Source organism: Brassica oleracea, chromosome C5 (assembly GCF_000695525.1).
Source record: "Brassica oleracea var. oleracea cultivar TO1000 chromosome C5, BOL, whole genome shotgun sequence".
Taxonomy (NCBI): Eukaryota; Viridiplantae; Streptophyta; class Magnoliopsida; order Brassicales; family Brassicaceae; genus Brassica; species Brassica oleracea.
Window position 1 is genome coordinate 41,298,120 of NC_027752.1, and position 15,048 is coordinate 41,313,167.

At 37.2% G+C, this 15,048-nt stretch overlaps 3 protein-coding genes and 2 non-coding genes across 6 annotated transcripts in view; all 5 read right to left on the reverse strand.

Annotated features, from left to right (window-relative positions):
* Positions 1-229: 229 nt before the first annotated feature.
* LOC106294160 lies at positions 230-871 on the reverse strand. The gene has a single exon (XM_013729758.1). The coding sequence runs from the start codon at positions 811-813 to the stop codon at positions 481-483; it is 333 nt and encodes a 110-aa protein (XP_013585212.1). The 5' UTR covers positions 814-871; the 3' UTR covers positions 230-480.
* Positions 872-1,393: 522 nt separating this feature from the next.
* On the reverse strand, positions 1,394-11,101 carry LOC106295285 (beta-glucosidase 9-like). Of its 2 annotated transcripts, XM_013731145.1 has the most exons (14): positions 10,906-11,101; positions 10,768-10,831; positions 10,296-10,345; positions 10,107-10,182; positions 9,930-10,001; positions 9,755-9,842; positions 9,388-9,643; positions 9,179-9,294; positions 8,815-9,044; positions 8,692-8,717; positions 8,574-8,604; positions 3,101-3,157; positions 2,906-2,996; positions 1,396-2,515 (listed from the first exon to the last, which is right to left on the reverse strand). In XM_013731145.1, exons 1-14 carry the CDS (start codon positions 11,032-11,034, stop codon positions 2,278-2,280), a joined length of 1,524 nt encoding a protein of 507 aa, XP_013586599.1. In that variant the 5' UTR covers positions 11,035-11,101; the 3' UTR covers positions 1,396-2,277. The 2 variants fall into 2 exon arrangements, with proteins under 2 accessions (XP_013586600.1, XP_013586599.1); XM_013731146.1 differs by lacking the exons at positions 3,101-3,157; positions 8,574-8,604; positions 8,692-8,717 and having other exon boundaries at positions 1,394-2,515.
* On the reverse strand, positions 1,540-1,620 carry TRNAL-AAG. Its single transcript has one exon. It is a non-coding gene; the product is annotated as a tRNA-Leu (tRNA).
* Positions 11,102-11,544: 443 nt separating the features above from the next.
* TRNAG-CCC lies at positions 11,545-11,615 on the reverse strand. The gene has a single exon. It is a non-coding gene; the product is annotated as a tRNA-Gly (tRNA).
* A 1,316-nt stretch (positions 11,616-12,931) lies between these two features.
* The window catches only part of LOC106343752 (protein CWC15 homolog), a 13,334-nt gene continuing 11,217 nt past the window's right edge, over positions 12,932-15,048 (reverse strand). The window contains exons 6-7 of the mRNA XM_013783049.1: positions 13,149-13,252; positions 12,932-13,070 (exon numbers count right to left, since the gene is read on the reverse strand). Coding sequence (XP_013638503.1) covers positions 12,947-13,070; positions 13,149-13,252 — 228 coding nt within the window. The 3' untranslated portion in view covers positions 12,932-12,946. The remainder of the gene's footprint in view (positions 13,071-13,148; positions 13,253-15,048) is intronic.

Genomic DNA, 15,048 nt, shown 5'->3' on the forward strand with positions numbered 1-15,048 from the left:
AACCGGTTCTTAAATATTTAAGAACCGGTTTTTAAAACTAAGATATTTAAGAACCGGTTCATAGTTTGTTTTAGTTAAAAGTTAAGAGACGGGTTCTTATATTCCGTTAAGAACTCCACCCTAAGAACCTCCATTAAACATGCTATTAGCAAACCCTACTCATAGTTTAAAACGGCATGATATGAAAAAAATTTACCCGATTACAAAACGGAACCACGTCCGTAGGAGAAAACTTGTCTTCTTTTGTTTGACCTCAACGTTATGTAAATTTAACACAAGAGTGTTTGCATTGCCCAGAGGTACCTCTACTTGTTATGCATTTTGGTATTTTAAAGAAATCCTTTACAAACAAGAACATAAAGAAAAGAAAACCACACCTTGTCTCACGTTCTATATACACACAAACACATTGGAGAGGTTTTGAATTGAGAAAAAAAAAAAAACACATTATATAGCTTATTAAATCATGAGACGACGACTTTAGGATTTAGGAGAGCCTCCTCCTCCCAACATGGAAAGGTTAGAGGGAACAGATATGCCACGTGACATTCCGAGTGCAGAGTTGCGACGGTGGTAACGGCACCTGAAGGAGCCAGGGTGTGTTGTTGGTGCGCATAAACAGTTTAGCCTCACGCTCGATGACTTTCCCATACCCGCAGAGCCACTACCACCACGTACACGTGGAGACATGTTGTAAGCTTCTTGTCTTTTAGCGTCTTCTTGGCTTATCTCTTGAGGTGTCTCCTTGAGTTTGTTGATCTTCATGATCATTGTCCTCTTCGCTTCTTCTTTCTCTTTCTCTTTCCCTTCCATTTATTTTTACTTTCCTCTTTGTTTCTCTCTCTACCTTCTTACAAATAGAGAAACCTCTAAAAATAGTCCACAATGGAATTTATGAAACTAATAAAAAAGCTTACAAAAAAGGTACGCTGATGTAAATTTAATATATCTAAATATAGTGAGTTTTCTATATACCATTTATTTTGCGTTTATGAATATTCGAGATAGCGTTTTCTTTGCCGTAAATATATGTTTGCCTCTTGTTAGGGGTGTAGCCAAATAATAACTGTTTTCTTAACAAAAAGGAAAAATGCGAACTCGCCCCATGCTGGTAAAGTGGAACTAATTTGGGATTTTCTAGTAATGAGATTTGTTATAACATACAAGTCACAATCGATTGTTACTCTGTAGTTTGACAAAAATATTTATCGTTTAAATGTCCTGTATTTAGACGATGATACTTTTGTGATTTAAGCTCAACTCTTAAAACCTCTGATGATAAACTGTAGATTACAAAATCCTCATTGTTGGTTGGTATATACGAAACATAAAGTTGATTTTAAATCCTTTTCAAGCCACAACAATTATGGTATACTTTCAAAAATGTAGCTAGAACCTACGCAAACTGAAACGGTACACGAAATTGCTTATTGAACTCGGCTTCAGTAAAAAAATAACAACATTAAATCCAATAATCTGGCAAAACAAAACTCAGAATAAGCACACACGTGTATACACGATCAAGGAAATAAAAACTAATGTTGACAGTGGGATTTGAACCCACGCCCTTTCGGACCAGAACCTTAATCTGGCGCCTTAGACCAACTCGGCCATATCAACTTTGTTGGCAATGCATTTGTCTCTATATTTAAATACCTAAAGAGAGATGTCACCATATAAAATACTCAAATTTCTGCCTCCTCTCTCTGTCATTGCGGCTTAAACTATACATTTTAACACTCTTTCCATGTGTGCAGAGTCTAGCCAGTAGCCAGTGCCATATACAGCTTATCCCTTCAAAATCAGCCATTAGCTTTCCCGGCCTTGCAGTTGAATTCATGGGAATATACCATTACCAACAAGCACAGCCCTCTTACTGAGTTACTGGGTGGCTCCAACGAATCTTCAATGACTGAAGAAAGACTGGACGCTTTCATGGTGGGATCAGTTCATGATTATATTCAGAAGAACATTCAGAGAGCGCCAGAGCGGCGCAAAGAGTACTTTGATAAGCTAAGGGTAGTTCAGTCACTTGGTGTGGCCGTTGTGTTGGGTATCCTTTGGCGGAAATCAAAGACAGACACAAGAGGCGCACCTTAGAGACCAAGTAACACTTGAACACATTAAGTGGTGAAATTTGGTGCAACCATATGGCGTTAAAATGCATGTTTTATTGTACCATAAGTCAAACCACTAAGTTCTTTTTTGGTCACTGAAAAGACCAACTCAGACCAAATGAGAATCATAACCGGAACCATAGTTATATATGTAACTACATCACAAAGACGACGAACCAGAGAAGTGGCTCTGCATCTGAGTAATATCTTGAGGAGAAACATCCATTGTACCATTGAGAAAACCAGTGTACCAAGAAGCAGATAGCTTTGGTGACCTCTTGAGACTAGGATCGCTGAAATTCACATGGTACATCCCATAGCTGTACATGTATCCACTCAACAACTCGTACACATCAATCATCGACCATACAAAGTATCCTCTTGTGTCCGATCCATTCCTAATCATTAGAATCAAGATCAGAGAGTACATTAAACCAGAAGTAAAACCAGAACTGAACCGGGATACACCAAATGCGCTAAACATCAGTACCCGTTAAAAATCAACGAGTTATGATATACTCCTTCTGTTTCACTTTATATATCAGTTCTAGAATTTTTTCACACACAATTAATAAAACAATTAATTTTTGTTATTTTACCCTTAATTAATACATTGATTGATTTGATTATCTTAATTAATGAGTTAAGAAAACAAGAGTAAAATTGAAAAAAACTATCAAAATAATAATGCATTGAAAAGATACTTAGAATGAAACAAATTTTACACTCTTAAACACAATTAATAGTATGAAACAGAGGGAATGCAGTATAAATGAGGAGAATCTTACTTAATGGCGTTGAGCACAGCACCGATGTAAGCTTGAATGTATTCAATTCTTGGCGTGTCTTGTAGCGTCGAACTATGTTTCATCGGTGTACCTGTTTTTTCATGTCTCAATTTGAATAATCTTGAGAATAAACAGTCATGCTTTTAAGAAGAAGAAGAAAAAAAAGAACATAGTGATAAGACAAAAGAAGTGGACCGTTTTCAAGAATGTAGATTGGAGGATTGTTATAGCTCTGTTTCACATACTCCAAAATGTTGACATGAAAAATTAAACAAAGGGAAGTAGTGGAGGAAATGGGAGAAGTGGCCATATCACTTACCAAATGGGGAGGAGTGGCTAGTCCACTACTAGTTAGTGGAGGAAGTGGGAGGAGTGGCCATATCACTTACCAAATGGGGAGGAGTGGCTAGTCCACTACTAGTTATTTATTCTTCCACCATTGAGTGCTTATTGCTTTTGTTTCCTTTAAATACACCATGTATGTTACACAATTAAACACACAATTCAATACAAACATTTCTTTCATTCTCTCAATCTCACAAATCCTCTCATTCTCTTAAATTCTCAAATTTCTCTTCTCTCTCAAATACTTACGGTTACTTCACTCCTTTTTTACTTTGTTCGTGTGCTTCATCACGGTTAAAACACTTAGAAGCTCTCATAATCCCACAAATTATCATGGTATCAGAGCATCAACAATCTTGAAACCTTTCTAAATTCCGCAAAATCAAAACTCTATTTCTAGTTCTTAAACTCTACCTCTGACCAAGTAAATCCCCAAGATGGAGAACAACAACAACAATAACAACAACCGCATCAGCATACCTGTGACCCTGAAGGGGATTAATTACCTCTTGTGGGCCAGGATGGTGAAGATTGCCCTTGGAGGAAAGGGTTTGTGGAGTCATGTCTCAGCAGAAGCAGCTCCAAAACAAACCACCCAAGGAGAAGATGGACAGGAGATTGTGGTAGCTACTGATGAAGACAAATGGGCTCAGGAAGATCTCATGGTTCTCACAGTGCTCCTTAGCTCCCTAGAACCCGCCATCATGGAGTCTTACTCCTACTGTGAAACTACCAAGCAGCTGTGGGATACACTCTACAAAGTGTATGGAAATACCTCCAACCTTACAAGGGTCTTTGAAGTAAAAAGAGCTATCAATACCCTCAACCAAGGAGATATGGAGTTCCAGCCTCACTTTGGCAAGTTCCGGTCTCTTTGGGCAGAGATGGAACTACTCAGACCACATACTACCGACCCCACCACTCTCTTAACCAGGCGTGAAGAGGACAGAGTGTTTGGACTACTGCTCACGCTTAATCCATCTTATGGGAGCTTAATCAAGCACATCCTGAGAGCTGACAAGTTACCTGACCTGGATGAAGTATGCGCTCAAATTCAGAAGGAAGAAGGCTCTGTGGGCTTATTTGGAGGCAAGGGAGACTTAAACATGGCACATCAAGCTGAACGAGCTGTGTCAAACAAGGCAGCTTACAAGCTAGATGAAAAGAAAAACTTGACCTGCGATCACTGCAAGAAGAAGGGCCACATGAAGGACAAATGCTGGATACTACATCCGCACCTCAAGCCCAACAAATTTAGGGACAACCGCCCTCAATACCAAGATGCAAGAGCCAACTTCTCAACTGATGGTGCTGAGCCAACAACACCAATCACCATGGGTATAAGCAACCTAGGTGTGGGAAGAGCTACTGCCTCCACATCAGGCTATGCCACGCCAAGAGCCAATCTAGATGAGACCATCAAGAAGTCTGACTTAACCGCTCTCATCAAGGCTCTCAAGGAATCTGGTATATCTAAAACTCTTGGTATCTCCCTTAATGCTTCTCACAATGCAAATGGTTCTATGAATAATTTTAAATCGGCTAAGCCCTTAGTTATAGACTCTGGTGCTTCTCATCACATGATAAGTGATTTAGAACTGATTAAGAACATAGAACCGGCTTTAGGAAATGTGATGATAGCAAATGGAGATAAAATTCCAATAAAAGGTGTAGGTGAACTTAGATTGTTTGATAAAGAATCTAAAGCTTTCTATATGCCTACATTTGCCTCAAACCTACTGTCTGTTAAAAAAGTAACTAATGATCTCAATTGTCAAGTTACTTTCACGCCTAACAGTGTATACTTTCAGGATATTGATTCTAGTAAGTTGCTTGGCAAAGGTGTTACCAAGGGAGACTTGTACTTACTTGAGGACACAAGACCTGTATCTCAATTATCGTGTGTGTTTCATTCTGTTTCTGAATTCCCTAAAGATGAAATCTGGCATGCTAGACTAGGACATCCCCATTCTCGTGCCTTGAACATCCTGTTGCCTAGTATCTCCTTTAAAAATGAGTGTGGAGCGTGTATATTAGGAAAACATTGCAGAACTGTGTTTCCTAAATCAAAAACCCAATATGAAAACTGCTTTGATTTGATTCACTCTGATGTGTGGACTGCTCCATGTGTATCTAGAGAACAACATAAATATTTTGTGACATTCATTGATGAAAAATCTAAATACACATGGATCACTTTGTTGCAATCTAAGGATAGGGTGCTAGAAGCATTTAAAAATTTTCAGAACTATATTACTAACCATTTCAATGTTAAGATTAAAATTCTTAGATCAGATAATGGTGGTGAATATACTAGCACAGCCTTCAAACAACATCTAGCCTCACATGGAATCATTCAACAAACCAGCTGTCCTTACACACCCCAACAAAATGGTGTGGCTGAAAGAAAGAATAGACACTTGATGGAAGTGGCAAGGAGTATGATGTTCCATACAAATGTACCCAAGCGGTTTTGGGGGGATGCAGTAGTCACAGCCACCTACCTAATCAACCGCACACCTACAAGAGTCCTCTTTGATGCCACCCCATATGAGGTACTAAACAAATCTAGACCATCAATTGATCATTTGCGTGTGTTTGGGTGTGTGTGCTTTGTTTTGATTCCAGGAGAACTAAGAAACAAACTGGAGGCAAAGAGCACAAAGGCAATGTTCATTGGATACTCTACGCACCAAAAGGGGTACAAATGCTATGTACCAGAGACAAGGAGAGTCCTAGTATCCAGAGATGTTAAGTTCATGGAATCCAAGGCCTATTATGATGAGAAGAGTTGGGAGGAACTCAAAGATCTATCTCATTCTGCCTCGGACAGAGCTAACAACCTGAAGATTCTTATGGAAAGACTCGGCATTAACCTAGAAAAGGAACCAGAGAAAGGCCGGGACACTACTCCTTATAAAGAGACCATGGTTCATAACACTGAAGACTCTCATCCTGACCATGAAGGGGGGAATGAAGATCAACCGGCGCAAGCTCAACCTGAAGAAAACCCAGTATTATCTCATGATCAAGATGAGATGGGACAACCAGACACTGAAGCTCAAGAAGGAAAACCAAGCAGCAGTAATGAACCTGAGCAGACACAAGTCCTAAGGAGAAGTACAAGGATCAGAAGACCAGCCTCAGATTGGGTTAAAAATGATTTTGTTTACTACAATGCTCAAGTTGTGGCACATCCAGAAAGTGGATTATGCTCCCTAGCTCACTATCCAGAAGAACATCAAGTCTTTATGAGTTCATTGGACCTGGAATGGATACCAAGAACATATGCAGAAGCTATCGAAGATGATGAATGGAGGAAATCGGTGGATGATGAAATGAGGGCCATGGAGAAGAACAACACCTGGTATGAGACAGAACTTCCAAAAGGGAAGAAAGCCGTGACCAGCAGACTCATACATACCATTAAGTATCTTGCAAATGGGAAGCCAGAAAGAAAGAAGACCAGACTGGTGGCAAGAGGATACACACAAGTGTATGGAGAGGACAATCTAGACACCTTTGCACCAGTGGCCAAGCTTCATACAATCCGGATTCTACTCTCATTAGCAGTGAACCTAGAATGGGACCTTTGGCAAATGGATGTGAAGAATGCTTTCCTGCAAGGAGAACTAGAAGATGAAGTGTATATGAAACCACCTCCGGGGATGGAAGAAATGGTGAAACCAGGGAATGTTCTTAGACTCAGAAAGGCAATCTATGGCTTGAAGCAATCACCAAGAGCTTGGTACCACAAGCTAAGCACTACATTGAATGGAAGGGGATTTGTGAAGTCTCAAGCGGATCACACACTCTTCACTCTCACCAGCAAGCAAGGAATTATAGTAATTCTAGTCTATGTGGATGACATCATCATCACGGGTAGTGACAAGGAGGGGATCAGTTTAACCAAGACATTTCTCAAGGCCGCATTTGACATCAAAGACCTGGGAGAACTGAAGTACTTCCTTGGCATTGAGATGTGCAGATCAAAGGAAGGATTATTCATGTCCCAAAGAAAGTATACCCTGGACATATTAAAGGAGGCAGGAGATCTTGGAGGAAGACATGCCAAGACACCACTTGAAGAAGGTTACAAGGTATTGCGAGAGGGGGAGTATGAAGACACTCCATTTGAAGATGTCAAGCAGTATAGACGGATGGTTGGGAAGCTGATCTATCTAACCATCACTCGGCCAGATGTGTGTTTCGCAGTTAATCAAGTGAGCCAGCACATGCAAACTCCCAAGGTTCATCACTGGAACATGGTGGAGAGGATTCTAAGATACTTAAGAGAAGCGCCAGGACAAGGTGTATGGATGGCTTGCAACAAGAACACTGAGGTGATAGGATACTGTGATGCAGATTGGGCTGGAGATAGAGTAGACAGAAGGTCAACCACCGGTTATTGTACATTCATTGGAGGGAATCTTGTCACTTGGAAGAGCAAGAAACAGAAAGTAGTATCTTGTTCAAGCGCAGAAGCAGAGTACAGATCAATGAGGAAGCTAACCAGTGAGCTTATCTGGATAAAGGGGCTTTTAGGCGACTTGGGAATTGAGATCACCTCTCCCATGACCATGCACTGTGACAACCAAGCCGCAATACACATTGCATCCAACTCAGTCTTTCATGAAAGGACAAAGCACATAGAAGTAGACTGCCACAAGGTCAGACAAGCAGTAGAGCAGCAAGTGATTCTCCCATGTTATACAAGAAGTGCGGATCAGCTGGCTGACATCTTCACCAAGGCGGCCAGTAGCAAAGTTTGTGAGTCCATTCTTCCAAGACTTGGACTCATAAACCTTCCATGTCAATGATCTCCTCACCGTGGAGTATTCTACTCTTTTTCCTTTGCTTGGTTTTTATCCCAAGTGGTTTTTCCAAGAAAAGGTTTTAATGAGGGAATACTTCATGGCTTTCCAAGCTTGACACTCACTACTGTCAAGCTTGAGGGGGAGTGTTGACATGAAGAATTAAACAAAGGGAAGTAGTGGAGGAAGTGGGAGAAGTGGCCATATCACTTACCAAATGGGGAGGAGTGGCTAGTCCACTACTAGTTATTTATTCTTCCACCATTGAGTGCTTATTGCTTTTGTTTCCTTTAAATACACCATGTATGTTACACAATTAAACACACAATTCAATACAAACATTTCTTTCATTCTCTCAATCTCACAAATCCTCTCATTCTCTTAAATTCTCAAATTTCTCTTCTCTCTCAAATACTTACGGTTACTTCACTCCTTTTTTACTTTGTTCGTGTGCTTCATCACGGTTAAAACACTTAGAATCTCTCATAATCCCACGAATTATCACAAAACACTTTCAAGACCCCATGGAATAAAATCCCACTTCATACAGAAAAAAGATACAATAAAATAAGGAAGAGTTCTAAAGTCAATTAGATTAGATCAATAGTTTTGTGAGCAGGTTCTTACCTCAAAGAATGTAGAATTCCCCATGACTTATCCAAAAAGAAGAACAAGAATATTTTATCAGGTACAAGAACCAAGACGCCATGTTTTGATCCATTGATGAGTGGAAAAGAAAGTAAATCTTACAGATCGTCTCGGCTCCCATGTCTGTAAAGAAGTCTTGTCTTCTAGGAATAAGAGAAGGTGTGGTGGATGTACTGTTTCTCACATAGACTGTGGTGTAGTGGATAATTCCTACAAAGTCAGACGAACCTTTAACTTTCTCTGACTCTTCCTCTGAGAAAACCGGTAACCTCGATCCCCAGACTCTCTTCATTGCATCTGGATAGTCCCCAAACACCAAAGGCTTCAACATCCTGAGCATTGTCAAATTCAAAAAAGTCATTCACGTTTTTTCCTCAACATTACTGAAACAACAAAAAAAAAAATTCTTTTTTTTTATGGTAAAAAAAAATTATGGTGAAAAAAAAAGAAACTTGTGTTTACTAACCAGCCAAATAGGAAATCTTTAGCTCTTTGAGTTGCAATTTCATCCTCCTTGGAGTTACTATAAGGAGTTAACCCGAATGCATATATGCTAAGGCCTATGGATCCTCTCTGCTTACTCTGCACCATCATATCATTTATGTTTCATAACTCATAAAAGAGTTAAAAAAGGGTTTTAAGTTGAAAATTTGATTATTTTTCTTTTTTAAATACCTTGTATTCTAGTTTGTACAGTTTTGAAGCAGAGGCATGAGCTAACAACATGTTATGTCCCGCAAGATATGGTTCAGTAGAAGAATTTCCCGTAGAGCAATTGAAGAATGAGGTAGGAGAACAGTGTCCTGGTGGTGCAAATCCTTCGCTATAAGAAGCAATGGCGAATATGTTAGCTTCGTTGATTGTAGTCCATAGCTTCACATCATCCCCAAACTCTCTGAAGCATACATCTGCAAAAGCAGTGAAGTCTTTTCTGCAAACCACAAAAACAAAAAATCATTTTCTTAAAATATATCTCGAAACTATACAAGAAGACTTTTGTTAGATGAGAACCTTTTTTAGCAAAATTATTTATTTTATTTACATGATTTTGCGGTTGATCCATCCTCCGTACTCATCTTCAAGAGACTGAGGAAGATCATAGTGGTATAGTGTAACGTGTGGTTTGATTCCTGTTCGTATGTTTTGCCAAAACCTTTTATCAGAAGCTATGAAGTACAGTCTTCAATTTAGGTTTTCAAGTAGAAAAGAAGTATCACCATGGGTTCGTAGTTCTTGGATGAGGTTCTTGTAAAACAATAGACCTTTAGGGTTAATGTGTCCTCTTCCCTCTGAGAAACCGAAAAACAAAAACACAAAATAGGGTTTTCAAAATCTCTCAGAATAATGAAGGTTTTTAAACTTGACAGTCACGAAACCAGAAGAGGAGGTGTTACTAGGTATAAGCCTTGTCCAAGATATAGAGAATCTGAATGCTTCCAATCCCATTTCAGCCATGAGCTTAACATCCTCCTTTACAAGTCACAGAAACATATCGAATTTGAGAAAACAGAGCAAGAGACTTAGGGTAACTTGTTCGACAAGGAAAAGGCAAAAACAAATAAAAGAAAGAAAGAAAAAAAAACCTTGTATTTGTGATACCCATCACATGCTATATCTCCATTTCCTCTGTTATCTGCAATTTTGATTTCAGACAACATTAACGAATTCTCAGATAAATAAAATAAAACCCTAAATAAATTGCTCAATTTGGTAATTTAAATTGCCATTAAATGGTGACTTATTCTTGGGTTCACCCCCTAGTGAGGTTTACCGACCAATAGAATTTCATTATTTTAAATTCGATATCTTTTAAAAAATAAAACAAAATATTGTCAAATTACATTATGTTTTTAAATTAAAAGATAAAAAATAAAAAATAAAAAATAGTAGTAAGTAATATAACTTGACAATATTTTGTTTTTTTTTTTAAAAGATATCGAATTTGAAATAATGAAATCCTATTGGTTGGTCAACCTAGAATAACTCTTAAATGGTAACACTCACAATAACATTTTAGCAACAAAAAAAACCAGAAACATGAAAAAAAAAGTTTACAAGAGTGGGAGAAAGTATCCCAGACGCTTGGAGTCCTTCCGTCTTCATCAACCGCTCCTTCCCACTATAACAAAACACAGAACAATCGAACTTCAAATACAGCAAAGTCCTCTGGAACTTTAAGGAGAGTCGTCGAACCTGATAAGCGGAAGTGGCGGCTCCGAAGAGGAACTCCTCTGGAAAATCGTTTCTGGTGAAGGCATCACTGCAGCTTATTGCAAAAAGGATGACCAGAAAACTGAAGAACAGATGAGAGAAAGCTCGCATCCTTTTTGTTTCTTTGATGTAATTGAGTGAGAGTGTGTATAAATAACTGAAGGGTTTAAGTCGTTTTCTTTGGAGCGTTGAAGAATGTACGAAGCGATTGAGTTGAGTGACCCATCTTTTATATTCCATCATCCACTCATTTAAAGCTACAAACAAACAAACAAAAAGCTATACGTGAAGCATCCTAAATAAGTACTTCTCTTTCGGTTTAAGTGCGTTTCCATGTGATGTGACTGGCAACTATTAAAAAGCATTTCAGCAAACAAAATATCTATTCACCAGCAATTTGTTACTAGACTTTTTATTCGGTGTGAATGAAAGTTAGCTACACCTACACTTGCTATTCCCAAACAAAGACAACACATGATTACAAAACTTCAACAAAACAAATTCTATTCAACCAATAAAAAGTTTCCAACAAGTGCATATTTAAGATTTTAGTTCTCTCTGCTGTAAACCAATAGTTACAATTTTATTTATGATGTGAAAGACTATAAGAAGCAAAAAAGCTGCGCATCCAGGGAATCGAACCCTGGTCAGTACCGTGGGAGGGTACTATGATACCACTACACCAGATGCGCTTTTGGATACATGTTTCTTAAATATAGTTTTCTTTGATGTTCATATTACACATACTCCTACAAAAATACTTAAATACCAAAGGCAAAACAGAGAAACATCCAAGCTAGCTCAGCAAACCTGGTGAAGACAATGGTGTCAAAGGTGGTGACGCATACTAATTAAGATCAAGATGGGTACAAGCACATATTGAAAGGTATAACAGGAAGCACGCGTCCAGGAGAAATCCTTGCACTAATGGGTCCTTCAGGTAGTGGCAAAACCACTCTCTTGAAGATAATGGGAGGAAGATTGACAGATAATGTCAAAAGGAAGACCTACAATGACATTCCTTACAGTCCCTCTGTTACAAAAGTTAGATACCAGAAACACGCATGCAAATTAGATAACTTCTCTTACCTGACACTCTTCTACGAATGTTTGTTTTCTTCAGAATTGGATTCGTGACACAAGATGATGTTCTGTTGCCACAACTTACTGTGGAAGAGACCTTGGCATTTGCTGTGTTGTTGACATGATCATTGTCAACTACATGGCTGGGTTCACGAGGACAGTCCCCTGCTTCCTTTTCATCTTGTTGACAGCATTACTTATAGCCATAACTAGCCAAGTAAGCACAAGAAGCTTCAGAACTTCTCTCCCCTTTTGGAGACTGAAACATACTCCCTCCATTTCAAAAAGTTACATATTATAGAAAAAAAATTGATTCAAAAAATTGTATTTTTTATATTTCCAATGCATTTTTTGTCAACTAATAATGAAAAATTGTGAACTTCAAGAACATTAACTGCATTTCTTGAAGTTTTATTGGTTTAGAAATATAGAAAATATAAAATTACAGAAAACCATGCATTAATAACTAAGTTTTATTATGTTTTATTAATAAGCCTAAAAATCTTAAAACATGTATTATTCTGAAACGGATGGAATATATGTTAAACTGCAGAGTGCAGGAGAGTTCTTAGGAGGTTTGGTATTGAGCATTATGAGGGCTAGTATGATCGCCTGTTTGGTACTAATGGCTCTTTATTCTAACCTTCTAACAGAAGGTTACTCTGTTCAGGTACAATAGATAACTTGGATGGATTACTCTTTGTACTGAACCATAAGTACATGCTGTATTGAAAATCTAACTAGTTAGCCATCTTAACGCTTAGTAGGAACTTGAGAAATAGCATTGAAGTCAAGTGCATAAGCTTTTGATATAAAGCATAAAACATGTGTTGGTTGACTTCTGTATTAGTACAAGAGAGATTATAAAATCCCACACAGAATAAAAGCCTTATATCATTCATCATACAGACAAGTAGCAACAAGTAACACTCTTGTTCAATCACTTCATGTATCTGTGTAGGAATTTTCTGTGGAAGTCATTCCTTATTGTATCATTGATGAAGCGCTTTGGTGCTTTCATTTCACCACGAGCCTGATTCTTGAACACCACATCGTCATCCCACCTGAAAAAACGAAAAATAATTCAACAAAATCCTAATCTCAAGATTCATGAAGAAACAGGATATCAACAAAATCCTAATCTCCTTTTGACACTAAACGAGGTTGGAGCGTTGTTAAGCAGTGGGTTTCCTTTGAGAAGCTCTTCTTCTTTGGCGTTTAGCTCCTCCATCTGCTGCTGCTTTTCCTGAAAAAACGTGAATGATACATATATTACTACCAAAGAAGCACAGTAACTCTGACAAGACAATTCTTCCTTGCATATAAACGTGTTTAGGGAAAACGTATCTATCATTTTTTAAATAGTAATCATGCTGAGCAGAATCATAAAACAGACAAGAGTAAGTTTACCTTCCTGAGCCTCTCCTCCGCTCTTTATCTGGTCGAGTTCAGCCATGAGAGCTTCAGTGTCGTCCTCGTCATCATCATCATTTTCGTCATCACTCATCACTAACGAAGACAAAACAAATCGTAAGAGCACCCACATCAATGAACCCCCTTCGGGTTCATCTTTTCAATTTTTTATTATTAAATTTGCGACCTGTAATTGCAAAAAAAAAAAAAAAAAAAAAAAATTAGACCAATCGCGGGCCGCCACGACACGTGGGACCCGTGCTACAGTGATGAACTTTAGGAGAGAGGGGTTCATCCAAGAGAACTTTAGGAGAGAGGGGTTCTTGTGATTTTATTATTTTATTATTTTTTTTTCTTGATTTCTGTGTAAACTCCTCCCATAAACCCTCAATACGGATGTTCTAAGATAACTTTCACGGGAAAACGGGATTCATAACCATTGGTATTTACGAAACAACCCCAATTAGTTTATTGGCCGTTATATTAATTTAGCCAAGTCTTCATACATATTTGGCCTAATTCATTTAAGTAACCATCTTATCTATTAATTTAGTATCTTATTTTTTTTATCTACCATACAACAATCTATGTTAGACTATTGATTAGAAACTTAACTAAATATCCTAAATTTATTCATATATGATATTTTCCTAACAGAAACAAATAAAAATATATATCTAAACAATATCATTTTTATAAAAGCCAAATATATTTCCATTATGCTATTTTCTTAATTTTTATCATATATAATATAGACCAAATTATATATATATTTTAATAATTAATTTTAAAATTAAATAGTACATCCCAATTATTTTTGAAATTATCATATTAACTTTTTTATTAAACAAAATAAATAATAATTTATTGGTTATAAGATTTTATGTTTGATTTTTATAGTAAAAATAAAAACATTAAACTGAAATATAATATATTAAAATAATATAATATAATATTAAATCATTTAATTTGTTCACATACAATAATTTCGAGAATACAATTTTTTAAACAAAAATTAATAAAATAAGTGATTAATAAAATTTCATCAAACAAAAATAAATTCAACAAATATTAAATTTTCGAAATAATTTATATATTTAAAATTGATATTATATATTTTTATAACTTATTTTATAGTTTAAATATTATTTTTAAAAATAAACATATATTTCGCACGAATATCCGGGTTCAAATCTAGTTGATAACCCAATTAGTTTATGGGTCTTTACATTAATTGAGCCAAGTCTTCATGTTGGGCCTAACTCATTTATATGCACATTAACATGTATTATTATGTTTTACTGCGTAGAAAATAGAGTTTGTCTTTCTTTTTATTTTGGGCAAAGTTTGTCTTTGTTTCTAGTGATAAAAAAAGCACTACAAGAAAACGTAGCAGTAACAACGGCGGTTTACGACGAAATTATTTCCTCGTAACTTTACATGGGCTTTACAACGCAATTACGACGAGACATTATTTCGTCGTAAACTCCATGGTAATTTACGACGAAAGGATTTCGTCGTAAAGTCAATGTAAGTTTACGACGAAAGTACGTGGAATGCGAAATAGTTGTAAACGTTACATCGACATTACAACGAATCATGTTACCGTTATATAAAGGTGAAAACGTG